The sequence below is a fragment of the Aphidius gifuensis genome, linkage group LG2 (genome assembly GCF_014905175.1).
Source record: "Aphidius gifuensis isolate YNYX2018 linkage group LG2, ASM1490517v1, whole genome shotgun sequence".
NCBI classification, from domain to species: domain Eukaryota; kingdom Metazoa; phylum Arthropoda; class Insecta; order Hymenoptera; family Braconidae; genus Aphidius; species Aphidius gifuensis.
Genome location: NC_057789.1, coordinates 1,145,809 through 1,164,620, shown reverse-complemented (window position 1 = coordinate 1,164,620; position 18,812 = coordinate 1,145,809). Strand labels below are relative to the sequence as shown.

The 18,812-nt window shown below is 23.9% G+C and overlaps 1 protein-coding gene across 1 annotated transcript; it reads right to left on the bottom strand.

Annotated features, from left to right (window-relative positions):
* Positions 1-1,322: 1,322 nt before the first annotated feature.
* Positions 1,323-14,748, bottom strand: LOC122849347 (insulin-like growth factor-binding protein complex acid labile subunit). Its single transcript, XM_044148039.1, has 9 exons — positions 14,666-14,748; positions 13,703-13,817; positions 12,729-13,618; positions 11,288-11,390; positions 11,120-11,197; positions 10,925-11,023; positions 10,431-10,615; positions 8,091-8,270; positions 1,323-1,382 (listed from the first exon to the last, which is right to left on the bottom strand). Exons 1-9 carry the CDS (start codon positions 14,735-14,737, stop codon positions 1,323-1,325), a joined length of 1,782 nt encoding a protein of 593 aa, XP_044003974.1. The 5' UTR covers positions 14,738-14,748.
* Between the last annotated feature and the right edge of the window lie 4,064 nt (positions 14,749-18,812).

Genomic DNA, 18,812 nt, shown 5'->3' with positions numbered 1-18,812 from the left:
TATTGTAAGACCGGTATTGCGTGTACATACTGGGACTTTTTAAAGTCAAGTTTATTGTATGTATGTATGTGAGTGAGTGTGGTTTTTTTATGTACATGTTTAAAGTTGTACGTGAACTTGAAGAAAATAACTCCTGATACAATACATGAATGAAATTTATATCTTACTTTTAACAATGAAATAAAAAATTTGGTTTGTTTAATACAGTGTTGTAACTAGACTCGATATTATTATTTTTTTTATTATTAAATAATCGCATTTATAGATTATTAATAATGATAGTTTAAATTAATTATTGTTTGAATTTATTATAATGATAATTATAATTTTTAAATAATGCAATTAAAAAAAAAAATATCTTGGAAAATTTATGTTCATTGTAAGTTCTCTGTAAATATCTCTGTACTTTCTGTATCAAGTGCCAATAGCACGTCTGTTTTTTTTTTTTTTTTCTATTAATACTTTTTATCAATGATAACGGTTTTTGTGTTGTAGCTTCTCAGGCATCATTGACATCTATAATTATTGAAATTATTTTTAATAATTATAGATGTCAATGATGTATGAGAAGCTACAACTGCATCGAATAATCAAACTTACTGCCGAGTAAGTACAACGTCATTCAGATTAAAAAAATATATATATATTTTCTGCAGGTGAAAGATCACAACATAGGCAATGCTCAAATAGAAATCATAATTTTGGCATATATTTGTTTCATAAAAACTAACTTGTTGGTTTCCGTAAAATACTTGCGGCGCAGTCGTTTAATTTTTAATTCTGTGACACGCGCGTGCCACATACTGCGCGAGTCATCTGCGGATCATCGACGTTATATCAGGACAGCATGAATGATTTTTAGTAAGTCCATAGTACATAAACCAATATATATTTTAATCAAATTTTCCTTTTTTTAATTATCTAAATAGAACTAATTCTATGAAAAATAATTTGTACATTCGTTTCATCGATTTTCTCGGTGGAAATTATTCTCCGACTTTTTTCCAATTTTCTGAAGAAAAAATTCTCCGTCTTTTCTCTGATATTTCCAAGTTACTAAATTCGAAAAAAAATCAAAAAAAAATTCTTATAAAAAACAATCATTTAGACGAGTTATTTTTGTAGAAAATTAGTAAAAAATCGGAGAATAATAAAAGAAAAGACGATTAAAAATGGAAGAAAAACCCAATTCCCAAGAATTTATTTTGATAAAAATATATTTTACAATTTTAGCTGGCTTAATATATTTCAATACATTGACTCAGTTGATTTATTTAATTATTTATTTTATTGCATAACTCAATTATTATTGTTTTTTTAAATTATTCTTCCGCCGCAACTTGACGAAGAACAACAGCATTTGAAATTGACATGTACATCAACTGTAGAAAATAAATACAACCATCAATAATATAATATTATAATTAAAATATTTCATATAAATGAATAAATACCCACAGTTTTAAATGTCGGCAAATTCATATTGTAAAAAGGCCCGCCAGTTATTATTATCGGCTGTTGAGCTCGCATTATTGAAAATCTCAAAATACTATGAATATGCTTCTCCATATTTTGGCTATTATCAATTTTCAATTTATCCCAATTTGAGTAATAAAATGATAAATGTTTAATGACAAATGTAACGTCAAAAAAAAATTTTTTTTTTTTAATTTTTTCAACACATGTATTTATTTATATAAAAAAAAAAAAAATTTTTTAAACACTTGTTATAATAAAATCTAGTCTTAGTTCTACCAGTTAAATCTTGTAATTTTTTTTCAGCCATATTTGACATACTGACGATCGATGACTACTGAATATCTGTCGACCAATAAAGTGAATTTAAAATTCATATATCTTACCCATGTAAAAATTTATTTATTCTTTTCTTTATACTATTTTTTCCCTTCATTATTTATTCATCAAAAAGAATCAGTGTATTCTGCGAATCGACAATTTTCATCTATAAATTTATTCAGTATAAAATTTAAAGAAAAAAAAAAAAACATCAGTCATTTTTTATTATTACTAGCCTATGTAATTTAAAATGGAATATTTTTTTATGCTAATTTATTATTCTGGCAAATTAAATGTCCCTTTGACAGACAATATTTCCAATCATTTTATTTCGATAGGAATTTTTTTTACGTCAGGTATTGAATGAATCGTCCCTTGTAATTACGAATTTTCAAGATAAACTTCTTGGAAATAAAAATAAAATAACAAACACCTGTTATTTTTCTTGGATAAAATGTATTTTATAAAAGTTCATTTTAAATTCTGTTTTATATATAATATTTCTTTGGACAATTTTTTTTTTTTTTACTATGTCTAATATATTATTATTTTAAAGAGGGGAAAATATTTCTTTTTATTCAATTTATATAAAACTCGTGTATTGATTTTAATGGGACACATGTTTTTTTATTTTTCTCAGGGTAGTTGTTGGTCAACCATCGTATTATTCACAACTTTTTTCTATTTTTATTGTGTTTCTGTGTGTTTTTTAAATTAAAATTAAAATGTTAAATAACAATATCATTAACATTAACAAAATAATTTGTGAATTTATGTGACAGTAGTTTATAAAATTTTCTTTTTAAACGTAAAATAAGTGAGTTATTTTTTAATTAAAATAATAAAAATTTCTTGTAACAATATTTTCGTTGGTAATTGTTGTCAGCGAATCATAAATGTGCAAACCATTTACATCTATAATTTTTATTGTTGTTTGTTTTCTACAATATCCAGAAACGAGTGTTGAATCGATAATCAAAGTCAGATAATTCATACATAAACCGACGAATGAAGAAGACTGAAAAGAATCAATTAAATTTGAACGAATATCTATTTTCTTTAACAGTATTGTACCATTAAAAATATCAGCTGGTAAAGACTTGAGTTGATTGTTACTGATATCAAGTTCTTCAAGGAACCATAGATTCATAAAAATAATAGACTTTAGTTCCGTAAGTTTATTTGATTTTAAACTTAATATTCTCAAATTATGTAATTCATCAAAAATTTTATCTGGTAAAAATTCTAAATGATTATTGCTGATATCTAAATATTTGAGATTTGACAAACCGTTGAAAATGTTAGAATCAAAACTTGCAAGTTTGTTTGATTTTAAATACAAATAATTGAGAGATTTTAAGTCTATGAAAATTTTATCTGGAAGAGATTTCAATTGATTTTTGCTGATGTCTAAATATTTGAGATTTGACAAACCATTAAAAGTATCAGATTCTAAACTTGCCAATTTATTTGATGCCAAATTTAAGATTATTAGAGTCTGTTTATATAAATTAAAACTATCATTTTGCAAAAATGTCAATTCATTGCTACTCAAATCGATTGAACGGATATTTTTTCGGTCTTTGAATGTGTTAGTCTTTAATTCAGACAGTCCAGTGGATGATAAACTCAACTTATCCGAGTCCTGGATTTCAGTAAAAAGGTTTCGTATCAAATCTTCCATACTTGGTTCATTAGTCACCAAAACAGTTGACAGGCGATCATGACATTTTTGTCGATTGTATTTGACAGACGTAACATTACAATAGGTTTGGTTTGTTGGTGCTGAAACATATTGAATTTCATGACAATTATGTAACATATTTATAGATAGAAGAAATTTCCATATTATTTTAAATTAAAATAAAAACAACTTACTTTCAGTCGTTGATTCGTCACGGTTGGTATCATGAGTTTTATCATTTGAGTGTCCACTTTGTTGTTTCGAATCATCATGGCCTGGCCAGAATTCGTATACTCCCTAAAATTATCATAAATTATTATTATTATTGTTATTATTATTTTAAAAAAAAATGCATTATAATTTTTAATTCATCAATTAATCAGCACACATAAATGAGGTCATTAACATACAGACATAATTTTTTTTTTTTTCAAATATTAATTTTTAAATGAAAAAACACATTATCGTTGAATTATTAATAATTTTTTTTATATTTATTACTTTAAAAAAATAAAATTATTATATTATAAATCATCGATAAGAAAAAAAGAAAAAAAAAACTGCCCACGTCATGAATATGCCACGTTTAAATTTTCAGTATATTACTCATTAATAACTCGTTTAATTTTACACATAACAACATTAAATCAAAAGAGATAAATTATAAAACTGCTCGATTATTAATTTTAATTTTTGAACCAATTTTTAAATCATAATTTCATCGATTAATTAGCATACATAGATGAGGTCATTCACATATATACATGATACATATAGACAAGAATTTTTTTTTTCTTTAAATATTAATATTCAAATCAAAAAAATATATCATCGTTGAATATTCAGTAATTATTTTTATATTTATTACTTTAAAAGAATAAAATTATTATAAATCATCGATAAGAAATAAAAAAAAAAAAAAAAACTATTCACGTGATCAATATGCCACGTTTAAATTTTCGAGGTGAAAAATATCTTATCAACCTTAAACCACGGCAGTTAATATTTTTTATAAAAAATGTATAATATTATTTACACGTGTATTGATAATCAGTTTAATAAAAATTAAATTGAAAAATAATCTTCACTTACCCCTGCAATAAGACAACCAACGAAAATTACTCTAATGATAGCAACGGCTATTTTTTTTTTCTGGGATGTGTCCATCTTGATGGTGATTAATCAGTATTGAATAGTCAATCGTGGTCAATATCACGTCGACAATAGAAAAAAAATTATTTCAACAGGTGGTGGAACTATTAACGCATGCGTCAAAAAAAAATAACGTCTTGTCAGCAACTCAGCTTATCTTGTGAGTTTTTTTTTTAGAATTGATAAATCACAAAGCCTCAAGCTTTTTGATAATAAAAATAAAAAAATAAAAAACCATCTTTGATGATTCATTTATTTTATTAACAATATTTTCAATAATTAGTAACATCAATAAATAACCAAAACGATTACATACGCGTTCAACAATAAATATCTCTATAAATTTATATTATTATTGTTATTCATAAATATAATTATCCATCAATTCAAATAATAATAATAATAATTTATAATCCACTTGTTTGTCCAAGTACAACACCATTTGAAATGGAAAATGAACCAACTTGAAAAACAATAATTATTTTTTTTTTTTTCATTTATTAAATTTAATTATTTAATTAGAAAGAAATATAAAATACACTTACATTTTTAAATGTAGGTAAATTTAAATGATAAAATGCTGCACCAGTTATTATTATTGGCTTTTGAGCTCTTAGCAAGCCATTAAATATTACCACAAATGATTTTTTTATTTTTATTAAAAACTAACTCACATATATTTTACATTTGAAAATGAAATTTAGTAAATAAACGCACATTGATTCATAAATTATTTTGTTAATGTTAATGATATTGTTATTTAACATTTTAATTTTAATTAAACAAAAATACGCAGATACACGATTAAAATATAGCAGAGTTGTAAAAAATACGATGGTTGACCAACGACTACCCTGAGAAAAATAAAAAAAACATGTGTCCCATTAAAATCAATACACGAGTTTTATATAAATTGAATAAAGAAAAATATTTTTCCCTCTTACAATAACAATATATTAGAAATAATAAAAAAAAAATGTCCATCGAAATATTATATATAGAACAAAATTTAAAATGAATTTTCATAAAATACATTTTATCCAAGAAAAATAACAGGTGTTTGTTATTTTACTTCCAAGAAGTTTATCTTGAAAATTCGTAGTTACAATTAAGGGATAACAATAAAAATAAATGAATCTATTTAATGTTTGTTTTAGAGTTCGTTGGTTGTTTATTTATTTATTTATTTATTTATTTATTTATTTATTTATATTTGTTGTTATTTGTTATTTGTTTATATTTGTTGTTTTTTGGACAATAGTATTATCAAAAATACACTTGCATTTCAAATGAGGTAAATTTAAATTTTAAGGTCCATAAGTTATTATTATTGGTTTTGAGCTGCTTATTATGCAACTATTTAAAATATTTTAATTTAATAATTTCATAAATAATTTATACAACATTTATAAACAAATCTTAATTACACATATTTCAAGCACTTTTATATAAAAATGACAAGTCTATGACTTATAAAAATTTATCCTATTTTATACAACTAAATATTAGTTTTAAATTATCAATTAAGTTTTTTTTTCTTGTGAGATTATTAACATCTTAATATAAATGCAAAAGGAATAAACTATAAAACTGCTCAATTTTTAATTTTATATATATATAGTTATTTATTATGTCATGTACATTCAAAAAATAGTAACAGCAATAAAAATAAATTAATTTGTTTGTAATTAATGTTTGTTTTATACTTGTAAATCTTGTGTATTTTTTTTTTTTTCATATCTCGAATTAATTAAAAACTTCATTTGCAGATAAAAGAAAGAAATATTTCGTTAACTCTTGATAATATTATTTTACGTTTTAATAATTTTATCTGTGACATATATTACCATAATTCTTTTTCATAACTATAGTGACATCAATATAATTTTAACTTTCAACTCATTTAATAATTCACTCCGGTATGTATTATAAGTTATAATATAATTATTAGAATATAATGCATGCAGTACCTTTACAACGATCTTGTTATTGTTTGGTTTTTACAATGTCCCTCTAACCCGTCTTTTAGAAAATGGATATCCAAAGTCAGATCATTCATACATAAACCAATGAATGAAGAAGGCAAAAAAGAAGAAATTTGATTAAAACGTATCTCTAATTTCTTCAACAATATTGTACCCTTAAAAATATCAATTGGTAAAGATGTAAGTGAATTATTACTAATATCAAGTTCCTCGAGAAACCATAGATTCATAAAAATATTGGACTCGAGTTGAGTCAGTTTGTTTGATCTTGAACGTAATATTTTGAGATTATATAATTCATTAAAAATTTTATCTGGAAAAGATTCCAAATGATTATTGCCAATATCTAATTGTTTAAGATTGTACAAGCTGTTAAAAATATTAGAATCAAGACTTGCAAATTTGTTTGATTGTAAATACAAATGATTAAGAGATTTTAAATCATTGAAAATGCTATTTGGAAGAGATTTCAAATCGTTATTACTGACATCCAAATGTTTAAGATTGGCTAACTTGTTAAAAATATTAGAATCAAGACTTGCAAGTTCGTTTGAATTTAAATCCAAATAATTAAGATATTTTAAGTCTATGAAAATTTTATCTGGAAGAGATTCTAAATGATTATTGCTGATATCTAAATGTTCAAGATTGGACAAGCTGTTGAAAGTATTGGAATCAAGACTTGCAAGTTCGTTTGAATTTAAATCCAAATAATTAAGATATTTTAAGTCTATGAAAATTTTATCTGGAAGAGATTTTGGCATTTACTTGATATCTAATTGTTTAAATTGTATAATTGTTTAATATATTGGAATCAAAATTACACCAATTGTTTTAATTTAAATAAATAATTAAAATTTTAAATCATTGAAAATGCTATTCAATCATTATTATCATATTTGTATTATATTATCATGTTTTGTGTTAATAAATAATTAAGAGATTTTAACTCATTGAAAACTCTATCTGGAAGCACTTTTAAATCATTTTTACTGACATCCAAATGTCTGAGATTTTCTAACTTGTTGAAAGTTTTACAATCAAGATTTTCAAGTTTGATTAATTTCACATCCATATTACGACCATAAAAACCAAAATATCTAGTAGAATTGTTAAGTAAATTTTGTCGAGGAAAAGTATCTAAGCTCTTTAAAGTTTCAGAATGAAGACTTGCTAATTCGTTTGATGTTAAACGGAGATAGCTCTGAGAATTCATTGCAGTTACAATTTTATCTGGTGCAGGATTCGAATTAACATCGTTGATATCTAAATATTTAAGATTGGCCAAACCGTTGAAAACCATAGATTCATAAAATATTAGTAAGTTGGTTTGATTTTTAAATCCTAAAATTAATATTCTCAAATATTAATTCATCAAAAATTTTATCTGGTAGAAATTTTAAATAATTATCGCTGATATTTAATAGTTTAAGATTGGACAAGCCATTAAAAATATTTGAATCAAGACTTGCCAGTTTGTTGGTATTTAAATCCAAATAATTAAGAGATTTTAAATCTATGAAAATTTTATCTGGAAGAGATTTCAATTCATTATTGCTGATGTCTAAATATTTGAGATTTAACAAACCATTAAAAGTATCAGGTTCTAATCTTGCCAATTTATTTGATGACAAATCTAAATATTTCAGAGTCTGTTTATATATAGCAAAACTATTGCTTTCCAAAAATGTCAATCGATTGCTACTCAAAAAGATAGCACTAATATTGTTTTGGTTTTCAAATGTGGTAGAATTGAATTCTTTCAGTTCTTTTGATGATAATTTCAATTTATTCGAGTCCCTGATTTCAAAATAAAGGCTTCCTGCCAGCTCGTTCGAATTTGTTTCCTCTGGCGCAATAACTTTTGAAAGATGATCATGACATTTTTGTCGATTGTATTTGACAGATGTAAAATTACAATATGTTTGGTCTGTTGGTGCTAAAACATATTAAATTACATGACATTTATGCAACTTATTTATATAAAATAACTTCTTATATATTATTCTAAATTAAAATAAAAACAATTTACTTTCAGTCGTTGATTCGTCATCACGATGGTCTATCCAGAATTTCCATACTCCCTAAAATTATCATAAACAATTATTATTATTTTTTAAAAATAAGTGTATTATAATCTTAAATTGGGTTATCTTTAAAGTAATTTTTACATTATAAATTATAATTTCATCAATTAATCAGCACACATAAACGAGGTCATTCACATATATACATGATACATATAGACAAGAATTTTTTTTTTCTATAAATATTAATATTAGAATAAAGTAAAAATATAACATTGTTAAATAATCAGTAATTATTTTTATATTTATTACTTAAAAAAAATAAAAATATTATAAATCATCGATAAGAAAAAAAAAACTGCCCACGTCATCAATATGCCACGTTTAAATTTTCAGTCTATTACTCACTAATAACTCGTTTAATTTTACACATAACAACATTTAATCAAAAGAGATAAATTATAAAACTGCTCGATTATTAATTTTTATTTTTGAATTAATTTTTAAATCATAATTTCATCAAATAATCAGCACACATAAATGAGGTCATTCACATATACATATACATGATACATATAGACAAGAATTTGTTGTTTCTTTAAATATTAATATTCATATAAAGTAAAAATATATCATTGTTAAATAATCAGTAATTATTTTTATAATTATTACTTTAAAAAAATAAAAATATTATAAACCATCGATAAGAAAAAAAAAAAAAAAAACTGCCCACGTGATCAATATGCCACGTTTAAATTTTCGAGGTAAAAAATATCTTATCAAGTGCCTTAAACCACGGCAGTTAATATTTTTATAAAAAGTATATTATTTACACGTGTATTAATATACTGGGTTTAATAAAAATTAAATTTAAAAAATTTTCACTTACCCAATGAGACATACAACAAAAATTGTACCAGTAATGACATGCACTATATTTTTTTTTTTCTGGGATCTTGTCCATCTTGATGGTGATTAATCAGTACTGAATGAAGCTGAACAGTGGTCAATATTACGTCGATAATAGAAAAAAATTATTTCGCAGGTGGTAAGAACTATTAATCGCATGCGTCTATTTACGCATGCGTATTGTCAGCAACTCAGCTTATCTTGTGAATTTTTAGAATTGATGAATCACAAAGCCTCAAGCTTTTGATAATAAAAAAAAAAAATAAAAATCATCTTTGATGGTTCATTTATTTTACTAACAATATTTTCAATTTGTAACATCAATAAATAACCAAAACGATTACATACGCGTTCAACAATAAATATCTCTATAAATTTATATTATTATTGTTATTCATAAATATAATTATCCATCAATTCAAATAATAATAATAATAATTTATAATCCACTTGTTTGTCCAAGTACAACACCATTTGAAATGGAAAATGAACCAACTTGAAAAACAATAATTATTTATTTTTTCATTATAATTAAAATAAATTATTTAAATATAAAAAGAAAATTAACTAAAAAAAAGAAACATTTTATTAATTGTTAATAATATTATTTTATGTTTTGATAATTGTATTCGTGACATACATTAACATAATTTTTTTTGATAACGTTATAGTATGATAAACATAATTCAACTTATTTTATATTCTCAACATGTTTATGGCTCAACAAGATCTGGATTTAATATGTCCATTCTGTGATATAATTGTACAACCACAAAATGATGAAATATCGAAATCGGTAGTCAGTTCCAGGTGATTCTTACATACATTAACGAATGCATCATACTCCAATTGATAGTATGAATTCATATCACTTACATCTAATTTCTTCAGCATTACCGTACCCTTAAAAATATCAATTGGTACAGATGTTACTGAATTATCACTAATATCAAGTACCTCGAGAAACCATAGATTCATAAAAATATTAGACTTTAGTTCCGTAAGTTTATTTGATTTTAAACTTAATATTCTCAAATTATGTAATTCATCAAAAATTTTATCTGGAAGAGATTCTAAAAAATTATTGCTGATATCTAAATATTTGAGATTTGACAAACCATGAAAAGTATCAGATTCTACACTTGCCAATTTATTTGATGCTAAAATTAGGATTTTTAGAGTCTGCTTATAAACATTGAAACTATTATTTTGCAAAGATGTCAATTCATTGCTACTCATATCGATTAAGCAAATATTTTTTTGATTTTCAAATGTGGAAGAATTGAGTTCTTTCAGTCTGTTTGATGATAAATTTAACTTATCCGAATCCTGGATTTCAGTAAAAAGGTTTTGTTTCAGATCTGTATTACTTGTTTCTTTTGTCTTAAAAACATTTGAAAGATGATCATGGCATTGTTGTCGATTGTATTTAACAGATGTAAAATTACAATATGTTTGGTCTGTTAGTGCTGAAACATATTTAAACATGACAATAATTATGTAACTTGTTTATACAAAATGAATCTGCATATTAATTAAAATTTAAATAATAATATTTGGCTTACGTTCAGTCATTGGTTGCTCAGAAGTAGGATTTGGTTTAATATTGTCATTTGTAAATTGGTCACTTGAGACATTATTTGCTGAAACATATTAAATGACATGACATTTATGAAAATTATTTATAAAAAATAAATTTCCATGTTATTTTAAATTAAAATAAAAACAATTACTTTTAGTCGTTGATTGGTCACTTGGGGCATCATGAATTTTATTATTTGAGTTTCCACTTTGTTGTTTCGAATCACCATGGCCTGGCCAGAATTTGTATACTCCCTGAAATTATAAATTATTATAAAAATAGATGTATCATAATTTTCAATTAGAGTATTTTTAAATAAATTTTCTACACAGCAATTTCATCAATTAATAAGCACACATAAATGAGGTCATTATAAAATATATTATCATTAAATTATCAATAATTTATTTTATATTTATTACTTTAAAAAAATTAAAATATTATATTGTAAATTATCGATAAGAAAAAAAAAAAAAAAACAGGCCACGTCATTAATATATGCCACGTATAAATTTTCAAAGTTAAAAATATCTTATCAACCTTAAACCACAGTAGTTAATATTTTTATAAAAAGTATAATATTATTTATACGTATATTAATAATCAGTTTGATATAAATTAAATTGAAAAATCATTTTCACTTACCCCAAAAAGACAGAGAACAATAATTGAACCAATTATTATGGCAATGGCTATTTTTATTTTCCGGGATGTGTCCATCTTGAAGGTGATTGATCGCTACTTAATAGTAAATCGTGGTCAATATCACGTCGACAATAGAGAAAATAATTATTTCAACAGGTGGTGGAACTATTTACGCATGCGTCAAAAAAAATACTGTCTTGTCAGCAACTCCGCTTATCTTGTGAGGTTTTTTTTTAGAATTGATGATTTACAAAGCTCCTCATATTCTTGATTAGTATACTGAATATACTCACAGTCAATCGTGGATTTGTGGTCAGTACCACGTTGACAATAGAAAAAAAAAATTATATCAACAGGTGGTGGAACTATTAACGCATGCGTCAAAAAAAAATGTGGTCTCATCAGCAACTCCGCTTATATCATAAGATTTTTTTAGAATTGATGAATTACAAAGCCTCACACTTTTTCGGTAATAGAAATAAAAAATAAAAAAACCATCTTTGATGATTCATTCATTTTATTAACAATATTTTTAATTGGTAACACTAATAAATAAGAAAAAAAATTACATACTTGTTCAACAATAAATAACTTTAAACTTTATTTATTAATTAATATTATTATTATTATTTGAAAATATAATTGTCAATTAATTTAATTAGTAATAATAATTTAATATCTACTAGTTTGTCTAAGTGCAACACCATTTGAAATGAACCTATACCAAAACAATAATAATTTTTTTTTTATTGATTAAAATGAATTATTTAAATATAAAAAAAAATACACTAAAAGGAAGAAATATTTTGTTGATTGTTAGTAATATTATTTTACGTTTTGATAATTCTATTCGTGACATATATAACATAATTTTTTCTATATAGTCATAGTATGATAAATATAATTCAAATTATTCTATATGTATTTTTGACCTATTTGTTCTTTACCTCATTTTTAATTGGTCGACGATATGAATTTTTTGTTCTGATTGCACAACCATACATGTGTGAATATTCGTGATCGACAATTACTTCCATTTGATACCTACATACATCACGGAGTAAACGATAGTTAGGTGAAAAATCTTGATTCATACGTATATCTAATTTCTTCAGCAGTACCGTACTGTTAAAAATATCTACTGATGAATTTTCAAGTTGGTTATTACTAACATCAAGTTCCTCGAGAAACCATAGATTCATAAAAATATTAGACTCGAAGTGCGACAGTTTGTTTAATCCTAAACTTAATATTCTCAAATTATGTAATTCATCAAAAATTTTATCTGGTAGAAATTTTAAATAATTATCGCTGATATTTAATAGTTTAAGATTGGACAAGCCATTAAAAATATTTGAATCAAGACTTGCAAGTTTGTTGGTATTTAAATCCAAATAATTAAGAGATTTTAAATCTATGAAAGTTTTATCTGGGAGAGATTTCAATTCATTATTGCTGATGTCTAAATATTTGAGATTTAACAAACCATTAAAAACATCAGATTCTAATCTTGCCAATTTATTTGATGACAAATCTAAATATTTCAGAGTCTGTTTATATATAACAAAACTATTGTTTTCCAAAAATGTCAATCGATTCCTACTCAAAAAGATAGCACTAATATTGTTTTGATTTTCAAATGTGGTAGAATTGAATTCTGTCAGTTCTTTTGATGATAATTTCAATTTATTCGAGTCCCTGATTTCAGTATAAAGGCTCCCTGCCAGCTCGTTCGAATTTGTTTCCTCTGGCGCAATAACTTTTGAAAGATGATCATGACATTTTTGTCGATTGTATTTGGTAGATGTAAAGTTACAATATGCTTGGGTTGTTTGTGCTGAAACATATTTAAACATGACAATTATGTGTACAAAATAAATTTGCATATAACTTGAAATTTAAAAAATAATATTTGGCTTACATTCAGTCATTGGCTCAGAAGTAGGATTTGATTTAATATTGTCAGTTGTAGATTGGTATCTTGCGGCATTAGGAGTCTTATCATTTGAATTGTCCCAGCACAATTTCGATACTCCCTAAAGTTATTATAAATTATTATTATTATTATTATTTTAAAAATAAATTCATCATAATTTTTAACGGGAGTATTTTTTCATTAATTTTTACATTATAATTTTATTAATTAATCAGCACACATAAATGGGGTCATTAACATACATACCTGATTACCTGACAGGACAATTAAAGGCTGATTCTGGATAAATAAATTTCTACGTGATTTTTTTTTTAAGCTTATTTTTCAAATGAAATAATTATCTACACCGTCAATTTTTTTCATTTTTTTTTTCTTATGAACTTTTCGAGATAATGAGTGTTAAAGTTGACAAGTTTTATACCCAAGGATAAGTGAAATTTCAAACTTTATTTTTTACAAGTTTCTTTTTACGTGTAGAATGTCCATTCTGCTTGCTAGTGTGTGTCCTTGACACGCATACTACTAAAGAACGTGATTTTTCAACGACTGGCGCTACCAAATTTTTGGGGCATGGGGACAAAATAGTGGGCTATCGTATATGCCCCTTTAAATCTAAAAATATTGATACGTCCATGCCGCTTGGAATCAATCCTAAGAGATGTTGATATGTTTTTTTATTCTCGAAATTTTAATATTTTATATAAAAAAATATACCAGTAATTTTTTTTACATTTATTATTTAGAAAAAAAAAATATTACATTGTAAATATAATTAATAAAAAAGAAACGTCATCAATATCTACCACGTTTAAATTTTCAAGGTAAACAATATGTTATTTAATTTTAAACAACAGTTAATATTTTTTTATAAAAAGTATATTATTATTTATACGTATTTTAATATACTGGGTTTAATAAAAATTAAATTTAAAAACCATTTTCACTTACCCAAATGAGACATACAACAAAAATTGTACCAGTTATGACATGCACTATATTTATTTTCCGGGGTTCAGCCATCTTGGAGTTTATCTTGAAGGGTACTAGGGTAGTGGGTACTGAATAGTGCTGAACAGCCTGAACAGTGCTGAATAGTCATTCGTATAAGCCTATACCCACTCTATAATTCGTGGTCCATCACGCCAGCAATAGAAAAAAAATTATCTCATCAGGTTATGCGTCTATTTACGCATGCGTATAAAAAAAAGGTCAGCAACTTTGCTTATGTGAATTTTTTTTAAAGAATTGATGAATCACCTGCTTTTTGGTATTAGAACAAAAAAAAATAAAAAATCATCTTTGATGGTTCATTTATTTTACTAACAATATTTTTAATTTGTAACATCAATAAATAGCCAAAACAATTACAGACGCGTTCAACAATAAATATCTTTATGAATTTTATTAATTAATATTATTATTATTATTCGAAAATATAATTATCAATTAATTTGAATAATAATAATAATAATTTATAATCCACTTGTTTGTCTAAGTACAACACCATTTGAAATCGACAAATACACCAACTTGAAAAACAATAATTATTTTTTTTTTTTTCATTTATTAAATTTAATTATTTAATTATAAAAAAAAAAAAATACACTTACATTTTTAAATGTAGGTAAATTTAAATTATAAAAAGGTCCACCAGTTATTATTATTGGTTTTTGAGCTCTTATTATACCAATTGTTAAAATATTTTTAATATTTTTTTGTGTTTTAATATTATTATCAAAATTAATTTTTTCCCAACCGGAAGAAAAAAATGATTGACTCACTTGTAAACTCTACACAAATTTATAAAAAAATCTAAATAATTAATATAAATGAATAAAAAATTTTGGTATTTTAAATGACACTAACTAACTCTTCAATTTTTGTGCCATAGTAACAGTAAACTAGTAATTCAAAAGCTGCTCCCATCCATAATTCAATTAGACTTGTAACTGATAACATGCAGTCTGTGCTTGACTGAATTAGTAAATATTTAATTAACAAATAATTGCATGAGTAAAATAAAGTAATTAAGGGAGTTGAGATATAACTCACAAAATCGTATTCCATTGTTGATACACTTATTGACACCATGCACAAATTAAAAATACTTTCAATGCAGTGAACAAACATTGGCCGAGATGCATATTCTTCATAATCTTCATGAATTCTAAAACCAGTTAAGTGATAATAATATTTTTCATTTATTTATTTATGTATCGTGTTATATATTTTATTATCCAACTATTTATTTATTCAGTCGCGTTTATTTATCTTTTTTTTTTTTTAGCTAGCTATTTAAATTTTTATTTCATCCAATTTAAATTTATAATAGCTAAAAAAATTGTCCCTGATGTATTTTGAATAATATCTACTAAATAATTGATTAGTTAATTAATTTAATTAATTGATTAAAATTACAAAGGTATTTTTTTACTCAAAGATTTAAAGATTTAATTTGTAAAAATATTTTATTTAAAATGATTTTGAAAAATAACTTAATAAATGAGTCAAGTATTTATTATCTAAACTTTAATATTTATAACAAAACAAATAAATAAAAATAATATTAATATTACCTGAAAATTTTGCTATGATGTAACATACAATTTTTCATTTTCTTTAAAAATTTTTCACCAGAGTTTGATGATCTAAAACCAATAAAAATTATTATTAAATTGTGTTAGAAATAATGACAAATAAAAATAAATGCATTACTTTAAAATAATATCAATATCTTGTTGATCAATTAATGATTCATTTAAATAATTTAATTGTGCACACATATACATCATGATACTTGCACATAAAACATCAAATGTTGCAAAGCCAATACTGCATCCAATCATTGTAATTGTTTGAAATATAAATACGTAAGAATATTTTGTCCATGTGTCGACTTCAAATGGTACTTTTGATACTCCTGGAAATTTTCTTGTGTATGTTATATTTTCATTGGTCATATCAATGTGAGCATTGTGAAGATAATCTCCGATAAATGCACCGATGCACCACTGTGATAAACCAGCTGCATTTATTGTACCCCATAAAATCATAAAATTTCTTGATGTATTTTTAGCATCCAACATGTTTTCATGGTATATTTTATAATCTATAATTTTTATTAAGTGTTTATAATTAAAATTACAATTTAAAATAAAAAAAAATATAATTAAAAATTTTTTTTATCAAATTTTAAATATTTTTACATTATTTATTTTTTTAAGTCAAAATAATAAACAAAAAAAAATGTTTCGATTTATTTTTCTATTGTTTAAATAATATTTATAATTGCTCAATATTTTTTTTATTGTTTATATCAAATTTTAAATCATTCAGATAAAAGAATTAAAAAAATTTCCAAATTGTCTTATATTTTTTGGCTTAAAATTTATAATTAATATGTTTATTTAATAATTATTTTACCTTTATCACTTTTATTGAGATTTCGACACAAATTATGACATCTATTAAGTGATTTTATAATTTTTTCCAAAAGATTTCGTTGTGATTTGCAATGATACCATTTAAAAATTCCCAAAAGTGTATAATTAAATACTGCTGCAAGTTCTGATAAATATAATATACTATCAATATCCTTGATACAACAAATTTGTGTTATCCAAAATATTATCATCAAAACAAATGACAATGTCACAAAACAGTTGCTCAAAAATTTTCTCGTTGATGATTGATTAAAGCTCTTGGCCATTTTTAAAAAACCAAGTATATTGAATAGTTCAACTGTGTATGTATCCAGCGATGGAAATTCATTTTTAAAATCTATAAAATAATAATACAATATATTACATTTATTTTTCGTATTGAAATTTATTTTTTATTTAAATAATTTTTACCCATTTGGTCTTTGTAATTTTATTTCCAGTTGTACTTTTATTGAGACACGATGCTTTACTACTGACGTTGATTCAATGCATCACCAAGTTTCGTTGAATTTATTTTTAATTTATTTTTCCTCTGCAATTCATTGTCTCTTTGATGTCGAAATCACTAATTATATTATTAATTCACCACATATTTTTCACAGTATAAAATTTATAAATCGAAATTTTATAAAACGCTCTTTGATGTGTAGTGTAATTATTTTTTCCTCGACATGAGAAAATATTTCCCTGTAATTTTATAATCGATAGAGTATTTCCCTCGACAGATATTTACTTGCAGAGTTTATTTTTCTATAATACATTGTATATGAAGTTAAAAAATCGACAACTTTAAACTCCCTCTTTGATGTGCAGCATAATTATTTATTTCGCTTGAAAATATTTCTCTGTAATTTTGTGGTCGATCAAATACTCCCCTTGACAAATGTATAAGAGCTTTTATTTTTTTTTTACAATAGTTGAAGAATTGTCATTTTAAAAGTCTCTTTGATGTGGAGTATAATTATTTTTTCCGCGAAATAAGAAAATGCTTGTCTGTAATTTTATGATCGGTCAAATGTCCCCTCAACAAATGTCGTCTTATATTTTATAAATAAATAAATTTTATTTCCTGAAAATTTATTGTATATGAAACTTATTTTAAAACTTTGTACTCATCTGTCGTTGTGATAGGTAATATATAATATTTTTTTATTCACTAGTTATGAATTATTCCAAAACATTTTAACTTACCTAAAAAATTTAAAATTCCATCTGTTGATTTTTCGTGACATTGTTTATGAAATTTAGTTAACTTTGTGTTAAAGAAAAAATTCTGTTAGCTCATTTTCATGTCAAAAATAAAATCTTTGTTTAAAAATTGAATTGTCATTAATAGTGAGATTTTTTTTCTTTATGATTTAGTGAAGTACTGATCCAGTAATGATCTAAGTAAATTAATTTTTATAATAGAATATATTTATTATTAATTAATCATCTTGGAAATAATGAGAAAAAAAAATTAACAAAATGTACAGAAAAATCAGCTTTAAACAATTGCACTGGTTAACGATTTTTTTTATTTTTTATATTTAAATTCCACTTGCTTGTCGAAGAACAATAGCATTCGAAACTGACAAGTACATCAGCTTGAAATAAAAAATAAATTATTATGAACCAAAAAACAAAATTAGATATCTTAATAAATTATTCTT